This window comes from Carcharhinus amblyrhynchos, chromosome 27 (assembly GCF_965287045.1).
Source record: "Carcharhinus amblyrhynchos chromosome 27, sCarAmb.v2.hapA, whole genome shotgun sequence".
NCBI lineage: Eukaryota > Metazoa > Chordata > Chondrichthyes > Carcharhiniformes > Carcharhinidae > Carcharhinus > Carcharhinus amblyrhynchos.
Genome location: NC_137350.1, coordinates 41,452,859 through 41,465,731, shown reverse-complemented (window position 1 = coordinate 41,465,731; position 12,873 = coordinate 41,452,859). Strand labels below are relative to the sequence as shown.

The 12,873-nt window shown below is 45.5% G+C and overlaps 1 protein-coding gene across 1 annotated transcript in view; it reads left to right on the top strand.

Annotated features, from left to right (window-relative positions):
• Window positions 1-12,873, top strand: part of stard3 (StAR related lipid transfer domain containing 3) — a 51,520-nt gene that overhangs the window by 11,868 nt on the left and 26,779 nt on the right. Inside the window, exons 3-5 of the mRNA XM_080213877.1 lie at window positions 4,915-4,992; window positions 5,089-5,166; window positions 10,944-11,000. Of these exons, the coding sequence (XP_080070003.1) occupies window positions 4,915-4,992; window positions 5,089-5,166; window positions 10,944-11,000 (213 nt within the window). The remainder of the gene's footprint in view (window positions 1-4,914; window positions 4,993-5,088; window positions 5,167-10,943; window positions 11,001-12,873) is intronic.

Sequence of the window (12,873 nt, the reverse complement as noted above, 5' to 3'; positions counted from 1 at the left end):
TGCAATTGGAGAACATACTTTTACTGTACAAAATAAAATCTGTCCGATACGAGTGAATAAAATTTTCCAGAGGAGCGTGTCACTAGTGTTTCAGTTCATAATTTAGGAACCAATGGTCTGTACCAGATCATTGGGCAGCATGGTGGCACAGTGGTTAAGCACTGCTGTTTCACAGTGCCTGGGACCTGGTTTTGATTCCTGTCTTGGGTTACTGTCCGTGTGGAATCTGCACATCTTTTGTGTCTATGTGAGTTTCCTTTGGGGGCTCCGGTTTCTTCCCACAGTTGAAAAGATGCGCTGGTTAGGTGCATTGACCCGAACAAGCACCAGGGTGTGGCAACTAGGGGAATTTCACAGTAACTTTGTTGCAGTGTTAATGTAAGCCTACATGTGACATTAATAAATGAGCGTTAAAACTCAGGAGTTGTAAAAATGCCTTCCTTTATTGACATGGGGAATATTTTGGAAGATTCCGTTGTTGCAGGCTGTATATTTGTAACATACAGCCTTCCACAAAACCTTTTCCTCTGAACATACTTAGGGTAAAGCTTGTGTGATGTCTCATGTCTCAGATCCAGTAACCTTTTTTCATCATCAGACTTAGGCGAAGTTTAGGCGAAGTTCAGATCCAGTAACCTTTTTTCATCATCAGACTTAGGCGAAGTTTAAAATTTTCACTCTCTCTCTGTCTGCCCAGTGCATTACTCAGTGATAAAGTTTAAAAAAAGTTTTTTTAATTAGTGTCGCCAAGTAGGTTTACATTAACACTGCAATGAAGTTACTGTGAAAGTCTCCTAGTTGCCATGCTCTGGTGTCTGTTTGGGTATGTTGAGGGAGAATTTAGCATGGCCAACGCATCTAACCAGCACATCTTTGGACTGTGAAAAGAAACCGGAGCAACCAGAGGAAACCCGTGCAGACACGGACAGTGATCCAAGCTGGGAATTGAACCCGGATCCTTGGCACTGTGAAGCAGCAGTGCTAACCACTGCAGTATGCCGCCACAATATGCTTTCTTTTCAATGAAATGTAAAGTGGAGGTTGCATCCTCCTTTAGGGGTGAACGGTAAAGTTCGGTAATATACCGCTGACATAGGGAGGAAGAGGGAAGCGGTCATGTAAAGGGATCATAGGGAATTAGCTAGACAGCTGAGAAAGAGGAACGCAAAGGTAGTAATCTCAGGATTGCTACCTGCGCTGCGGGAGAATGAGAGCAGGAATGGAATGAGGTGGAGGGTGAATGCGTGACTGAGGGACTGGAGCAGGGGGCAGGGATTCCGGTTCCTGGATCATTGGGACCTCTTTAGGGGCAGGTGTGACCTGTTCAGTAAAGATGGGTGGCACTTGAATCCCAGGGGGACCAATATCTTGGTGGGAAGGTTGGCTAGGGCTCCTGGGGGGGCTTTAAACTAGAAAGGTTGGAGGGAGGGAATAGAGATGAGGAGACTGAGAGTGAGGAGGTTAGCTCCCAGGTAGAGAAGGACTGTAGACAGTATGAGAGGGAGGTTAGACGGGTGATTAGATGGCCTACTCCTGCTCCTATTTCTTATGTGATGGAGAAGGGAAGCGCCCAGACCGAGGGTCTGAGGTGTGTCTATTTTAAGGCCAGGAGTGTAATGAACAAAGTAGATGAGCTTAGGGTGTGGATTGCTGCTTGGGAATGTGATGTGGTGGCCATTACAGAGACTTGGATGTCTCAGGGACAGGACTGGGTACTTCAGGTGCCGGGATTCAGATGTTTCAGGAAGGACAGGGAGGGGGGCAAAAGAGGTGGCGGAGTGGCACTGTTGATCAGCGACAGCATCATGGCTGCAGAGAAGGAGGATGCCGTGGAGGGACTGTCTACAGAGTCTCTGTGAGTGGAAGTTAGGAACAGCAAAGGGTCGATAACTTTGCTGGGTGTTTTCTATAGGCCGCCCAATAGTGACAGGGAAGTTGAGGTGCAGATAGGGAAACAGATCCTAGAGAGATGTAGTAATAACAGAGTTGTCGTGATGGGAGACTAATTTCCCAAACATTGACTGGAATATCCCAAGGGTAAGGGGTTTGGATGAAGAGGAGTTTGTTAGGTGTGTTCAGGAGGGTTTCCTGACACAGTACGTGGATAAGCCTATGAGAGGAGAGGCTGTACTTGACCTGGTGCTGGCTAATGAACCAGGACAGGTGTTGGATCTCTCGTTGGGAGAGCATCTCGGGGATGGAGATCATAATTCTATCTCCTTCACGATAGCATTGGAACGAGATAGGATCAGGCAGGCTAGGAAGCTGTTTGTCTGGAGTAAGGGGAAATATGAAGACATCAGGCAGATAATTGGACGAGTAAACTGGAAGGAGGTGTTCTTGGGGGAAAAGTACTGAAGGAAGGTGGTGGATTTTCAAGGAATGTTTGACTGGAGCTCTGCACAACAACGTTCCGATGAGACAAGGAGGTTTTGGTAGGTCGTGGGAGCCGTGGTGCATGAAGGTTATGTTGAACCTAGTCAGGAAGAAAAGAAAGGTGTATAAAAGGTTCAGAGAGCTAGGAGATGTTAAGGATCTAAAGGAGTATAAGGCTTATAGAAAGGAACTTAAAAAGGAAATTAGGAGAGCCAGAAGGAGTCATGAGAAGGCCTTGGCGGGTAAGATTAAGGAGAATCCCAAGGCGTTCTACAAATATGTGTAGAGTAAAAGGATGAGAAGAGAAGGGATAGGACCTATAAAAGGTGAAAGGGGAAAAGTCTGTGTGGAACCGGAAATGGCAGAGGTGCTTAATGAGTACTTTGCCTCGGTATTCACGGTGGAAAGTGATCTGGGAGGTTGTACTACAGGTTTGCGGCAGTCTGAAAAGATTGAGTATGTGGATGTTAAGAAAGAGGATGTGTTGGAACTTTTAAATTCTATCAAGATAGATAAGTCGCTGGGACCGGATGGGATGTACCCCAGGTTACTGTGGGAGGTGAGGGAAGTGATTGCAGAGCCCCTGGCGATGATTTTTGCACCGTTGATGGAGACAGGAGAGGTTCCGGAGGATTGCAGATGTGGTTCCTATTTTCAAGAAAGGGAACAGGGATAGCCCGGGAAATTACTGACCGGTGAGTCTGATCTCAATGGTTGGTAAGTTGATGGAGAAGATTCTGAGGGAGAAGATTTATGAGCTTTTAGAGAAGTTTAGAATGATCAGGAATAGTCAGCACGGCTTTGTCAAGGGCAGGTCGTGCCTTACGAGCCTAGTTGAGTTCTTTGAAAATGTGACTGAACACATTGACGAAAGAAGAGTGGTGGACGTGGTTTACGTGGACTTCAGCAAGACGTTTGATAAGGTCCCCCATGCAAGACTTCTTGAGAAGGTGAGAGGGCGTGGTATCCAAGGGGCTTTGGCCGTGTGGATCCAGAACTGGCTTGTCTGCAGAAGGCAGAGAGTGGCTGTGGATGGGTCTTTTCTGCATGGAGGTCGGTCACCAGTGGAGTGCCCCAGGGATCTGTTCTAGGACCCTTGCTGTTTGTCATTTTCGTAAATGACCTGGATGAGGAAGTGGAGGGATGGGTTAGTAAGTTCACCAACGATACGAAGGATGGTGGTGTTGTGGATAGTCTGGAGGGATGTCAGAAGTTGCAGCGTGACCTAGATAGGATGCAAGACTGGGTGGAGAAGTGGCAGATGGACTTCAACGCGGATAAATGTGTAGTGGTCTGTTTTGGCAGGACCAATGGGATGCAGGAGAACAGTATCAAGGGTAGGAGTCTTAGCTGTGTTGAAGAGCAGAAGGATCTTCGGGTCCGGGTCCATAGGACTCTTAAATCGGCCTTGCAGGTGGAGGATGTGGTCAAGAAGGCGTATGGTGTACTGGCCTTCGTTAATCGAGGGACTGAGTTTAGGAGTCGGAGAGTAATGCTGCAACTTTGTAAGACCCTTGTCAGATCCCACTTGGAGTACTGTGCGCAGTTCTGGTTGCCTCACTACAAGAAGGATGTGGAAGCTATTGAAAGGGTGCAGAGGAGATTTACAAGGATGTTGCCTGGATTGGGAGGCATGCCTTATGAAGATAGGTTGAGGGAGCTAGGTCTCTTCTCCCTGGAGAGATGAAGGTTGAGAGGCGACCTGATAGAGGTTTATAAAATGTTGAGAGGAATAGATAGGGTGGATTCTCGGAGGCTACGAGAGGACACAGGTTTAAGGTGCTGGGAAGCAAGTATAGAGGAGATGTTAGGGGTAAGTTTTTCACTGAGGGTGGTGAGTGAGTGGAATCAGCTGCCATCGGTAGAGGTAGAGGCGAACTTGCTGGGGTCTTTTTAAAAACTTCTGGATGAGTATATGGGATCTAATGGGATTGGGAGTTACAGATAGTTCTATGGCTTGGTAGGTATAGATGTGATTGGCGTAACTTGTGGGCCGAAGGGCCTGTTTGTACTGTAGTGTTCTATGTTCTAATATATTTGAAGAAGATCTTCTGATATCCTGGCCTATTGTCCTTATTTAAAAAATAAACGGATCATCTGATCATTCCTGTTTTACGGGAGCTTGCAAGTTGGATATTGCATTTCCAACATGACGTTTCAAAGGTATTTCGTTGGTTGTAAAGTGCTCTGGAATGTCCTAAGTGTGTGAAAGATGCTGCGTAATTTCAAGTCCTTTCCTTTTAACTTTGCATCATCTGTCACTGAATTTAGGACCACAGTTTTGAGGCTTCTTTACCCACTTCAGTAGCTTGATGAAAGAGCTCTTTCATATCTCAAAACAGTTCAAAATCCCTCTAGTCGTTGCTGAATAATAAGCTGATCTCTCTGCCTTCTGACGCACTGAAGTGGAGACCAAACAGTCAGCTTCTATCTTTCAGTGAGCAGAATTCTGAGAGGTTTGGGTAATATCTCTGATGTCTGTGTTTTTCTTGGAAAAAATACTGTCTCTAAAATGTTAATAATTTCTTTGTTTCTCAGACAAATGGTGGCATTAAGAAAAATCTAGAAGATGAAATATTAAATTACAATTTCAAAACTTCATTTTTTGACATATTTGTAAGTAGCGTATTCTATCTATGTAACCAGAATTACACTGTTCCACCATGCCTCACTTTGAACAATTATTCTCCTTTGTGCCTCTGTTTCCTGCAGTCATTGGCTGTGTTTCGCTTTGTGGTATTGCTGCTTGCCTACGCCCTTCTGAGACTCCGTCACTGGTGGGTGATTGCGGTAAGGATCCCAGGGAACTTCCAGTGCTCGTCGTACTGTGCGTGGGGAGAGAAGAAGAACAGGAGTGTTCTGAGCCTGGACTGTTCGAGCTGTGGATCCACTCACACTATTTACAAGAGGCCAGTGGGGCAAAAAGTTCAAGAGAGGTGCAGAGTTCAGCTCTGCATAGGCTGAAATAAAAGCAGAACTTGAAGTGGGGGAATATTTTTGACAATCCCTGGCCATGTATACGTACATGAACTGTTAATCTGTCCCCCGCTAGAGATGTTGACTGACCTGCATATTTCTGCAGGTTTTTAAAAATTTCATTTTCAGGGTGTGACCTAAGTTAAAGGACAAAGAAAAGTGCAACATAGAAACAGGCCCATTGGCCCTCCAAGCCTGTGGCAGTCATGATGCCGAGTAAACTAAGAAAACCCTGTCTGCCCTTACACAGTCTATTTTGCTCTATTGCCTCCCTATTCATGTACCCATCCAAATGCCTCTTAAATGTTGCTAATGTGCCTGCTTCCACCACCTCCTCTGATAGCGCTTTCCAGGCACCCTGACAAACTTCTGTAAAAAGTCTGACAACACCAGGTTTGAGTCCAACCGATTTATTTGATAGTAAACTGGTAGTTAGGTGTAAAGATTCGCATTCTAATCAGTAATCTGTAAACTGTCTGTGCTTTATATGTTCTGTCTAAGGCCAGAACTCTCCATTCACCTGAAGAAGGGGGAAACCTCAAAAGCTAGTGAGTTTACTATCAAATAAATCGGTTGGACTTAAACCTGGTGTTGTCAGACTTTTTACTGTGTTTACCCCAGTTCAACGCCGGCATATCCACATCATGATAAACTTCCTCCACACATCTACCTTAAACCTGTGCCGCCTTCCAATTGATACTTCCTGGGTAAAAGTACCTTGACTATCCATCTTGTCTATGCTTCTCATAATTTTGTAGACCTCTGTCAGGTCTCCCTTCGGCTTCCGTCTTTCCAGTGAAAATATTTCTCATTTATTCAACCTCTCCTGATAACCAACACCCTCAAAACCAGGCAACACCCTGGGGAACCTTCTTTGCACTCTCTCCAAAGCTTCCACATTCTTCTGGCAGTGTGGTGACCAGAACTGCATGCAATACTCCAAATGCAGCCTAACCAAAGTTTTATATAGCTGCAACATGATTTGCCAACTCTTGTACTCAGTGCCCCAATTGCTGAAGACAAGCATGCTGCCTTAATCACCTTGGCAACCTTTGTTGCCAATTTTAGGGAACCGTGGAACTGCACATCAAGATCCTTCTGTATAGATAGAGTCATAGAGATTTACAGCATGGAAACAGGCCCTGTGGCCCAACTTGTCCATGCTGCCCTTTTTAAACCCCTAAGCTAATCCCAATTGCCTGCATTTAGCTCATATCCCTCTATACCCATCTTGCATGTAACTATCTAAATGCTTTTTAAAAGACAAAATTGTACCTGCTTCTACTACTACCTCTGGTAGTGTGTTCCAGACACTCACCACCCTCTGTGTAAAAAAAAAAAGGCCTCTCTGGACACTTTTGTGTCTCTCCTCTCTCACCTTAAACCTATGCCCTCTAGTTTTAGACTCCCCTACCTTTGGGAAAAGATATTGATTATCTAGCTGATCTGTGCCCCTCATTATTTTATAGATCTCTATAAGTCACCCCTCAGCCTTCTACACTCCAAAGGAAAAAGTCCCAGTCTATCCAGCCTCTCCTTATAACTCACTCCATCAAGTCCTGGTAGCATCATAGTAAATCTTTTCTGCACTCGTTCTAGTTTAATAATATCCTTTCTATAATAGGGTGACCAGAACTGTACACAGTATTCCAAGTATGGCCTTACCAGTGTCTTGTACAACTTCAACATGACATCCCAACTTTTATATTCAGTGTTCTGACCAGTGAAACCAAGCATGCTGAATGCTTTCTTCACCCCTCTGTCCACCTGTGACTCCACTTTCAAGGAGCTATGAATATGTACCTCTAGATCTCTTTGTTTTGTGACTCTCCCCAATGCCCTACCATTAACTGAGTAAGTCCTGTGCTGGATAAAATACATCACCTCACATTTATCTAAATTAAACTGGCATTCATCAGCCCACTGGCCCAATTGATCAAGATCCCATTTCAATCCGAGATAACTTTCCTCGCTGTCCTCCATGCCACCAATCTTAGTGTCATCTGCAAACTTACTAATCATGCCTCCTATATTCCCATCCAAATCATTAATATAAATGACAAATAACCGTGGACCCAGCACCGATCCTTAAGGCACACCGCTGGTCACAGGTCTCCAGTTCGAAAAACAACCCTCTAAAACCGACAGAAGCCAATTTTGTATCACGTGAGATTTAGCCTTACGTAACAACCTACCATGAGGTACCTTGTCAAAGGCCTTACTAAAGTCCACATGGACAATATCAACTGCATCTCCCTTCTTTGTTACCCCTTCAAAAAATTCACTCAAATTTGTGAGACATGATTTTCCACTCACAGAGCCATGCTGACTGTCCCTAATCAGTCCTTGTGTCTCTAAATGCCTGTAGATCCTGTCTCTCAAAATACTTTCCAACAATTTACCCACCACGGATGTGAGGCTCACTGGCCTGTAGTTCCCAGACTTTTCTCTGCAGCCCTTTTTAAACAAAGGCACAACATTTGCCACTCACCAATCTTCAGGCACCCCGCCTGTGATTTTCGATGATTCAAATATCTGTGCTAGGTGTCCCGCAATTTCCTCCCTAGCCTCCCACAATGTCCTGGGATATACCTCATCAGGTCCCGGGGAATTATCTACCTTGATGCGCTTTGATTTCCAGCACCACCACCTCTGTAATATGTACACTCCTCAAGACATCACTATTTCCTCAAGTTCCCTAACATCCATGCTTTTCTTAACAGTAAATACTGATGAGAAATATTCATTTAGGATCTCGCCCATCCCTTGTGAATCTGCACTTGGATGACCTTGTTGATCCTTAAGAGGCTCGACTCTGCCCCTTGTTACTCTTTTCCCCTTCATGTATTTATAGAAGTTCTTTGGAATTTCCTTTACCTTATCTGCCAAAACAATCTTGTGTCCCCTTTTTGCCCTCTAGATTTCTCTTTTAAGTCTACTTCTATACTCTTCAGGGATTCACATGATCCTAGCTGCCTATGCATGTCATGTGCCTCCTTTTTCTTGACCAGGGCCTCAATTCTTGAGTCATTCAAGGTTCCCTACTTCTGCCAGCCCTGCCCTTCACTCCAAGAGGAATGTGCTTACTCTGAACCCTGGTTAACATACTTTTGAAAGCGTGCCACTTACCAGATGCCCCTTTGCCTTCCCATAGACTCCCCCAATTAACTTTTGAAAATTCCTGCCTGATGCCGTCAAAATTGGCCTTGTCCCATTTTGAATTTTAACTTTTGGGCCAGACCTATCATTCTCCATAGCTGTCTTAGAACTAATAGAATTATGGTCACTGGTCCCAAAGTGATCCCTCACTAACACTTCTGTCACCTGCCCTTCCTTACTTCCCAAGAGGAGGTCAAGTTTTGCCCCCTCTCTAGTTTGGCCATCCACATAAGGGCATTCGGCCTCTGTGTGACATGAACGCAAATTCCGTTTGGGACTGCCCACATGTATGCGGAACTTGGCTATTGGTTTCTGCTCGACGACTCTGTGCTGCTGTGTGTCGTGGGGGCAGCCTTGGAGAACTCTTGCTTGAGGATCGGAGGCCGAATGTCCGTGACCACTGGGGTGTTCCCCAACAGGAATAGAACAGAAAAAGACCTGTAAAGACTAGCATTCCAACCATTATTTTGTAAATTGAGTTTGTGTCTTTATATGCCCTGTTTGTGAACTGAGATCCCACTCACCTGACAAAGGAGCAGTGCTCCGAAAGGTAGTGGCTTTTGCTACCACATAAACCCATTGGACTTTGATCTGGTGTTGTGAGACTTCTTACTGTGAACACCACTAGCTACAGATCTCTACTCTGAAAAACATCCTTCCATCACTACTCTCTGTCTTCTATAACCAAGCCAGTTCTGCATCCACCTGGCCAGCCCACCCCGAATCCCATGTGATCTTAGTTTCTGTACCAGTCTGCCATGGTGGACCTTGTCAAACTCCTTATTAAAGTCTGTATAAACTACATCCACAGTCCTTCCCTCATGAAATATCTTTGTCACCTCTTCAAAAAATTCAGTTAAGTTGATGAGACATGACCTTCCCTGTACAAAACAATGCTGCCTGTCACTAATTAGTCCATTTTCCTCCAAATGTACCTATATCCTGTCCCCCAGTATCTTCTTCAAAACCTTCCCATCACTGATGTCAGACTTACTGGCCTATAATTGCTTGGATTATCCCTGCTTCCTTTCTTAAACAAGGGAACAAACATTGGCTATTCTCCAGTCCTCTGGAACCTCACCTGTGGTCAAAGAGGATGTGACGAGATCTATTAAGGCCCCAGCTATTTCTTCCCTTGCCTTGCACAGTAACCTGGAATAGATCTCATCCGGCCCTGGGGACTTGTCTACATTAATCAATTTAGGATATCCCACACTTTCTTTTTTCATATATTGACATTCTGAAGAGCGTTCACCCACCTATCCCTGACTTCAACATCTATCATGTCCTTCTCCTTGGTGAATACTGATACAAAATACTTATTAAGGATTTCATCCCCTTCCAGTAGCCCCACTCCTAACTTCCCTCTGTTGTTCTTGAGTGGGCCTACTCTTTCTCTTGCTCCTAATATATGCATAAAAAGCCTTGGGATTCTCCTTGACCCTGTTTACTAAAGACATTTCATGGCCCCTTTTACATAAGAACATAAGCAATAGGAGCAGGAGTAGGCTATCTAGCCCTTTGAGCCTGCCCCGCCATTCAATAAGATCATGGCTGATCTGTTGTGGCTCAGTTCCACGTTCCCGCCCTCTCCCCATAACCCTTAATCCCCTCGCTTATCAAAAACACATCAACCCGCGTCTTAAAAATATTCAGCGAGGTAGCCTCCACCACTTCAACGGGCAGAGAATTCCAGAGATTCACCACCCTTTGAGTGAAGAAGTTCCTCCTCAACTCCGTTCTAAACCGCACCCCCCCCCCTTTATCTTGAGGCTGTGCCCTCTAGTCCTACTGTCCTTTCTGAGCAGGAAGAGTCTCTCCACCTCTATCCTATCCATCCCATTCATCATCTTATATGTCTCAATGAGATCTCCCCTCATTCTTCTAAACTCTAACGAGTACAAGCCTAATTTATTCAGCCTCTCCTCATAGCTCAACCCCCTCAACTCCGGCATCAGCCTAGTAAACCTCCTCTGCACTCCCTCCAAGGCCAAAATATCCTTGCGTAAGTGCGGCGACCAAAACTGCACACAGTACTCCAGGTGCGGCCTCACCAATGCCCTATACAGCCGCAGCAAGACCTCCCTACTTTTTAGTCTCCTAATTCCATGTTTCAGTTCCTTCCTACTTTCTCCATAATCCTCAATAGCTTCATCAGTTTTTAGATGTCTAGACCTATTGTGTGCTTACTTTTCCTTTTGACTAAGCTTACAATTTCTCCAGGGTATATTGGTGAATGTGCTTGTTGAACAATCTATGTTCAGTGAGGGAAATCTTGGGTGGGGTACCGAGAAATGCGCCTGCTGATTTTCCAGACCTGTCTGGATGTAAGGAATATCTTGGAGGAGTGACTGAGTAGGAGGTTGGTAAGGTCACTTGCTTTGGTCCGCAGCACTCTCAGAAATGTCTTTGACTCTTGTGTTTTGTTACAGGTCACCACTTTGATTACCAGTGGCTTTCTAATTATCAAAGTCATTCTTTCAATTCAGGTAGGAACTCTTTCATTTCATCATTGTTCCTCTCAAAGTGTCCTTATTTTTGTGCTACAGGGCAGGCTTAATTGTACATCATAAATGTGTAACAAAGTTGTCCAGTTCCTCTTGTCTTCACGTCTGATGTCCCACTGATCTGATCTGCACATTAATTTCTTGCAGAATTCCCTGAGACTTCCTCTTTAGAATGACCCTGCTTTCATTCACTGTGTCTGACTGTTAATGAGCCAGACAGTTCATTCCTGGAAAGAGCCGCTTCAAGTTTGATGCAGTGTAGTGTGTTTGAGAGTTTTTTAAGTTTGGAAGTTTTAAAGTTTTATTTATTAATATCACAAATAGGTTTACATTAACACTGTAATGAAGTTACTGTGAAAATCCCTTCATGGATTCGCATTCTGTGGTGCCTGTTCAGGTACACTGAGGGAGGATTTAGCATGGCCAATGCCCTTAACTGCTCATCTTTCAGACTGTGGGAGGAAACCAGAGCACCTGGAGGAAACCCACGCAGACACGGGAAGAATGTGCAGATTCCACACAGTGACGCAAGCGGAATCGAACCTAGGTTCCTGGTGCTGTGAGGTAGCAGTGCTAACCATTGTGCCCCCCTTAAGTAGTGAAGTCTTGGACGTTGAGACTTTTGGCTTCTTGTTACGGTTCAGGATTCTTTGGTTGTTTATTCAATTGTCAGTACCCAACATGAGCTGCCTTAAAATGCCTTTTGCCTAAAGATGATCCCAGTTCGAAAGTGAGATGCTGCAGCTGCTGGAAACGCTCAGCAGGTCAGGCACCATCTGTGGAGAGATAAATAGAGTTCACATCTCACAGCTATGACCTTGGTCAGAGGTTGGGAACATCAGAGAAGCTGCGAGGGACACATAGTCTCTATGCTGTTAGCAGGACAGATAATGCAGGAGTTATCCTGCTCTATCAATACATTTTCCACAACATGCAAACAAGTTAGACCCAGTACTCTTGTCATTCTCCACACTCTCTTGGGCGGCATGGCAGCACAGTGGTTAGCACTGCTGCTTCACAGCTCCAGGAACCTGGGTTCGATTCCCGGTTTGGGTCACTGTCTGTGTGGAGTTTGCACATTCTCCTCGTGCCTGCGTGGGTTTCCTCCGGGTGCTCCGGTTTCCTTCCGCAGTCCAAAAATGTGCGGGTTAGGTTGATTGGCCATTCTAAATTGACTGTAAATGTATAGGTTAGAGGATTAATGGGTAAAATATGTATGGATGTAGGAGTAGGGCCTGGGTGGGATTGTGGTTGGTGCAGACTTGATGGGCCGAATGGCCCCTTTCTGTATTGTAGGGTTTCTATATATTTTCTATGTCTCTGTTTTATCCTGTGTGGAATTAAACAGGGTTAGCAGCTGAGCCAATCAGCAGCTTGTCTTGTGCAACTTCAGGGAATTACAAAATACATTTTTGTCAGAGATCTGGGTGATGGTATTTAATTCCTGTGCCATGTAAGCAGATATAGGGCAACATGACTCACCTTCAGGAACCCAGACTGGCACCACTGAATCCCAGTTCTGAACATTCCCACCCGACAAACAAAGTGGAAGACAATCTAATAGCTGGAGCAGGAGAGCGGCATTGTTCTTGTGAGCCAGTCCCTCTCCTGGCCTGGATCCTCGTGGGCCAGTCCCTCTCCTGGCCTGGATCCTCGTGGGCCAGTCCCTCTCCTGGCCTGGATCCTCGTGGGCCAGTCCCTCTCCTGGCCTGGATCCTCGTGGGCCAGTCCCTCTCCTGGCCTGGATCCTCGTGGGCCAGTCCCTCTCCTGGCCTGGATCCTCGTGGGCCAGTCCCTCTCCTGGCCTGGATCCTCGTGGGCCAGTCCCTCTCCTGGCCTGGATCCTCGAGGGCCA